The 5,682-nt window shown below is 59.9% G+C and overlaps 1 protein-coding gene across 1 annotated transcript in view; it reads left to right on the top strand.

Moving 5' to 3' along the window:
- Positions 1-5,682, top strand: part of VOLCADRAFT_87585 (uncharacterized protein) — a gene marked incomplete at both ends in the record, with an annotated part of 10,349 nt that overhangs the window by 3,063 nt on the left and 1,604 nt on the right. The window contains 8 exons of the mRNA XM_002947411.1: positions 75-663; positions 1,014-1,148; positions 1,914-2,018; positions 2,145-2,201; positions 2,738-2,842; positions 3,104-3,253; positions 3,311-3,964; positions 4,280-4,507. Coding sequence (XP_002947457.1) covers positions 75-663; positions 1,014-1,148; positions 1,914-2,018; positions 2,145-2,201; positions 2,738-2,842; positions 3,104-3,253; positions 3,311-3,964; positions 4,280-4,507 — 2,023 coding nt within the window. The remainder of the gene's footprint in view (positions 1-74; positions 664-1,013; positions 1,149-1,913; positions 2,019-2,144; positions 2,202-2,737; positions 2,843-3,103; positions 3,254-3,310; positions 3,965-4,279; positions 4,508-5,682) is intronic.

The following is a 5,682-nucleotide window of genomic DNA, read 5'->3' as shown; positions in this document are numbered from 1 at the left end:
TCCACCCCCCTCACCCCCCCACACACGCGGCCAGGTGATCTGTGGCTCCATTCCCTGACTCACCACCTCTCCAGGGGGGGCCACCTGAGAACCGCCTCACCCGGTCAGCTGTGCCAGATACTCTGGGCCATGCACCGACTGGAATTTACACCCGACCCAGACTGGCGGATGGACTGTACGGCAGCCGTACAGGCTGCTCTGACCGCTAGTAGTAATGGTGGTGATGGTGGTGCAACGGCTACTGCCGCTTCAACACCTGTAGCAACGGGGACCGCGGGATGTCCGGGGGAAGGGGGGGAACAAGCAGCAGTAGCAGGGGGGAGGGGGGGAGACACGTCGGCGTCGGCAGCCGCGATTGGCGGCGGTAGTAGTGGCGGCGCCGCGTCGTCGTTGAGTCGGAAGGGTACGACCCGGGGGCGGTACGACAGAATGGCCGAGCAGGATAGCGAGGATGACGAGCTGTACGATAGCTCGTCCAGCATAGATGAGTTGGATCCAGATTTGGAAGCGGTAATGGACGAGACGCTTGCTGGCGGCGGCCATGGCCGCAGCGGCGGCGCGGGGGTAGCGCTGCGACGGTATGGCAGCGGTTACGCTGACGTGGCGTCGCTGTTGCTGTGGTCCGTACGGATGGGAATGGCGCCGGGAGCTACGGGAATGCAGGTACGGCCCGTGACTGGTTGCTCAAGAGACACGTGTGTATTGTCGTATTCAACTCTGCTTTCCTTTATACCCATGTTAATCCCCCGGGACCCCGGTGTGTATTCGCATACCTTCATATCCTGTTTAGGCACTTCCGTTTGAATGCTCCTCGAACGTATTGAGTCTATGGTTCGACGTCCTCAGTGCGTCCCCGTCCCCGCAAAACACACACGGCTCTCCCCGCGGACACCCCCCTCCCCCGGCCTTGGATCCCTTCTCACGCCCCCTCCCCCTTCCCTGCTCTCGCCTTTTCCCCCAACTCCCGGGGCCCCAAAACATACATACATACATGATACATACACGGCGAAAAGGCCTGTTTGGAGCGCCTCCATCCCGGCCTGCGGTCTCTTCGGCGAGTGCACCTACTGCGGCTGCTGCTGGCGTTATCGGAGTCCGGTCACCGGGCGAGCGAGGGCTTCATGAACCGACTGCTGGCGTGCCTCCAGGTGAGGGTGTGTGTATGTGGGAAGCGGGGGAATCTTAGTCCTTGTGCGGTGAATAACTCATGCCTCATGTAATGCTTGTTATCGTACTGCCGTACCGCCACGTACTGTCGTTCTATTTACAAACAGAGGTCGGCAAACCCTGAATAACTGTCACGGGTACTGGTGCCAGGGTCGAATAACTGTATATGGAATTTTTTTGGTAAAAGCCGAGGAAAGAGTGTCTTCGGGCCGATGTACCAAACTTACTACGTTACACCATCGCTGTTAAAGCCACAGCCGTCTTGTTGCGCCCAATTACGGAGAAGGTTGTTCATCAAGTCCCTCAGCCACTTAACTGCTCAAATCCGCATCAGAAGTCGTATGGGGGGAATTTCTGCACCCTGCCGTACGGCTGCCGTACCCGTGATGAAGAATAGAGGTGAATTTCTTCAACGGGTACAACGGAAGGACCAGCGGTGGTACCAGCGGCGTTTGCCGATCTCTGTTTACAAACCGCCCACCCGGCAATCCGCCCTCCTTAATCCCAGACGACATATTCCTAGGCCTCTTCCCCCCCTTCAACCCCCGTCTCCACCCCTTCTTCCCCCCTTCACCCCCCCGTCTCCCTCCCTTCTTTCCCCCTTCACCCCCCCGTCTCCACCCCTTCTTTCTACCTTCACCCCCCCGTCTCCCCCCCTTCTTTCCCCCTTCACTCCCCCGTCTCCCCCCCTTCTTTCCCCCTTCAACCCCCCGTCTCCCCCCCTTCTTTCCCCGGTTGCCGTACAGCCCAAGCTTCCCCTCCTGGGTGCCACGCAGCTGACTCAGACACTGATGGCCCTCAGTCGGTTGGGCTTCGTACCGCCGCAATCCTGGCTGGTAGCATTTCTCAAGGTGTGGTGGGTGGAGTGCGGGTAAAACACACTGGGTGGTTCGGTTACTCCTTCCCCCCTCCCTTTGCTCCTCTCATCAATTCTTTTTCTCCCCGCCGCCTAATGCCGTACATACCGGGCCCATCAGGCGTCCAGGACTCAGCTACGGCACTACACCCCCTCCCATGTCACGGCAACATGTCAGGTAAGAGCACGTGTCTGTGTGTGCATGTGCTGTATGTGTGTATGTATGTTTGTGTCGTGTGTTTTTTCTCTCGTTCCCAAGAGTTTCGTATCATCGTGTCGATTTCGGGTTTTCCGTACATCTTGTTTTATCTCTCTCCCCCTCGCCCTCTGTAGCAAAGCTTCGCAAATCTGCAGATCATGTTATTCCTTGAACCCCTGCGCGCCCTTTCGTGGTCCCTCAGCACTCACCCAGCACACACGCCCCTCGCGTCCTCCCCCAACCTCACTGCTCGGGTGCTGTGGACCTGCCGGCGGCGGACCCCTCCCCGCTCTCCTCCTTGCATGTGCGCGTGTGTATGTATGTATGTATATATGTATGTATGTATGTATGTATGTATGTATGTATGTATGTATGTATGTATGTATGTATGTATGTATGTATGTGTGTGTGCACACCCCCATGAATGCCCTCCAACCCTCCCATGTCCCTCACATGATTTCAAAACACATACACACGTGCACACACGCGCACATACACACACGCTCCCCCCCCAGGTGTTTGCCGGCTGGCAGCTCCGCCCCTCCCGGACTTACCTGCAGTCGCTGCTGGCCCTCATGGATGCCCTCATGCCGTACTTTCCCGCGGAGGGGCTGGCAGCGGTGAGGATCGGGGGTAGGGAGGGGAGAGCTGTACGGCATGGTACGGCACGGTGTGGTGCGGTGCGTAGGTTTGCAGGGCAGTCTTTTCAAAAAGTATTGTGCAAGCCGGCTTCGCGTCTCTTGTCGCCCTTCTTCTCCGACTCCTCTTTTCTCGTCGTTCGCATACGTCGCATCCATTCGTACACATAAGCATGCATACATACATACATACGTACCGCATTTTATATTTTCCCCCGTCGTGCCCCCCTTTCCCTCACTCAGGCTCTCCAGTCTCTGTCCGTACTAGCTGTGAAACCCCAGCACCGGTGGGTGGCTCGAGCGCTGGAGCACCTGGTGGCGGCAGCCGAGCGAAACACCTCCACCCCCCCCGTCACGGGGCTCGCGGTATCAGAGGACCTGGCGGCTGTGCTGGTGAAACCCTCACACCCCCAACTCCATCATCACCACCGCCACCATCAACATCATCAGTACGGCGATGGTGGTGATAACAGCGGTCTCAGGTCATCCCTAACGCACCAGCTTCCGGACGCCACCACCCCCACCACCTCCACCCCGGGGGCTGGCGGGCCCCCTGGAGCGGAGTCGAGCTCCTCGCTGACGGCACTGGGTACGGCTCCAGGGAGGCTCAGGAGTACAGCAGTGCAAGGGGGATATCTACCGGCAGCGGCAGCGCCGCTGACGGCGGTTATGGCAGCAGCAGCGCAAGCGCCGCCGCCGCCGCCTGTCGGCGGCGGGGCGGCGGCGGCTACCGCCGCCGGGCAGCCGCAGCAGCAGGCGATGCGGCAGCAGCAGCGGGCTGCGACGGCAGCGGCGCTGGTGACGGCCGTTTGCAGCTTGCGGGGCATCGTACAATTTGACTCGGGGGGTGGAAGGCCTTTGCGGACGGCGGCGGCGGCAGACAGCAGCAGTAGCAGCAGTACGGCATCGTCGCCTCCAATGGACGGCCACCTTGGGAACGGTAGCGATGCACATGCGGTGCCGGCGGCGGTGGCGACGGCGACGGTGGCGGCGGCTGATGGTACGACAACGCTGCTGCCGTACGAGCTCTGGTCCTCCACCAAGCGGCTGACGGACCTGTGTGGCGAGCTGTTGGACGTCATGACGGGGTCTGATCTAGCACAGGTAGGTGACTTAACTTTGAGGGGGAGGGGGGATGAGGGGGCGTGCTGCGGTATGGGTTGTGTGTTTGGCCCCCCGCACAAAGGTGCTTTGCTCTCCCCAAAGTTCACATAGCAGTCGCGCGTCATCACTTTGGGCTTCACAGCACCGGTTTGCAACTTTGGACCTGCTTGCTGTTGTTTTCCTTTTTTGACTTGGCATGTAGCATACAACTCTCCTGGCCCTTTTCCCCCCGTCCCCCCTCTCCCCCGTCCCCCTCTCCCTCCCCTCTCCCCCCTCTCCCCCTCTCCCTCGCCACCTGCGACCCCGCGGCTACAGCTGCTGACGGCGCTGTCCCGCGTCAACTTCTACCCGGGCCGGGTTTTCCTGGCGGCACACGCCCGCGCTACAGCCCGAGTGGGCGCCCAGCTGGCTCCCGCGGACAAGGAGGCGCTAGCGACGTGCTACAACCGGCTGGCCGCACTGGCGCCCAGGATGGCGGAGGAGGCGCGGCGCCAGGCGGAGGCGCGCCAGGCGCGGGCTGCTGTGGTGGTGGCTGACCCATGGGTCAGTTGAAGTCAACTGACCCGTGGGTCGGTTGGATGCAGTTAAGGCTTGTGACTTGGTTGGGTTACGGAGGTGGTCCCCGGGGAGGGGGGCGAGGGGGAGGGGAAGGTGGGAGAAGAAGAGCAACTGGCAATTGGAAGGCGATGGGGGCAGTTGTAGTGGCTGTAGTGGTGGTTGTGGTGTGATTCATCACCCATCATGTATGTGGGTCACAGTTGCAGCTAAATGGAGGATGTGGGAGGGGGGAGGGAGGTGTTGCTGAGTATGAATCGTGTGTTGTTGGGAATTGAAAAAAGGTAAGCCGTTGGCATATCCAGGCAACGTCCGTGGGGAGAAAGACAATTATTGTTATTATTATTATTATAATGATGATGATGATGATGATGGTAGTGATGGTGGTTAAATGGGCGAATGAAGGAGAAAAAAAGGAGGGGGCTCCGCTCTCGCACCAGCCGCGGACACAACGCCTCCACGGTGGCGATGGTTGTGGTTTAGGGGGGGGCCGGGGGGGGGGGGCAAAGGGGGTTTTGAAAAGCGGGGAATGTCTTCAATGAGGACAGAAAGGTCCTCAAGCAGGCGCTTCCCAAAGGGAAGCTCTCGGCGTGTATGTATGTATGTATGTATGACTTAGATTACACTGTGGGCCGCGAGAGCCGGGAGCCCAGGGCCAAAACACAGCACGGGGGGCGGATGCACACGGCCCGTTAGTCTCGTGCACTCCGCCCCCGGGTCAGGCCGCACGGGAAACGACGGCCGGCACACATCAGCGCTCCCCTTCGGGGGTTGGCGCTCCAGCTAGACGGGATCTATGCCCGCTGGTCTCCTAACATAAACGAAGTCGCAACCGGGAGGCTCTTCCTGCCGACAGAACGCACCGAGCACCTTAGAAAGCTCGGACCAGGACCTGGACGATCGGGAGCCCGACGAATCATCCCGGGCTGGGGAGTCACCAAGCTCAAAAACCTCGCACAAAAAGAGCGCAAAGAGCTCACACCACAAGACGCCAAACAGCCTCCTGAGTCTACTACCCTCCTCCGCCTCTCCCTCCCTGGGCTAGTCCAAGGGAGATAGCACCCGTATGTATGTATGTATGGGGGGAGATGAAATCCTACAGCTCTGAGACTTGTGGCTGTTGACGGGTGCCCCTCCGGGGTCAGAAGGGGTTCAGGGTTTGA

This window comes from Volvox carteri (assembly GCF_000143455.1).
Source record: "Volvox carteri f. nagariensis unplaced genomic scaffold VOLCAscaffold_6, whole genome shotgun sequence".
Taxonomy (NCBI): Eukaryota; Viridiplantae; Chlorophyta; class Chlorophyceae; order Chlamydomonadales; family Volvocaceae; genus Volvox; species Volvox carteri.
Note: the sequence above shows the minus strand (reverse complement) of the source record. Positions and strands in the feature narration are given on the sequence as shown.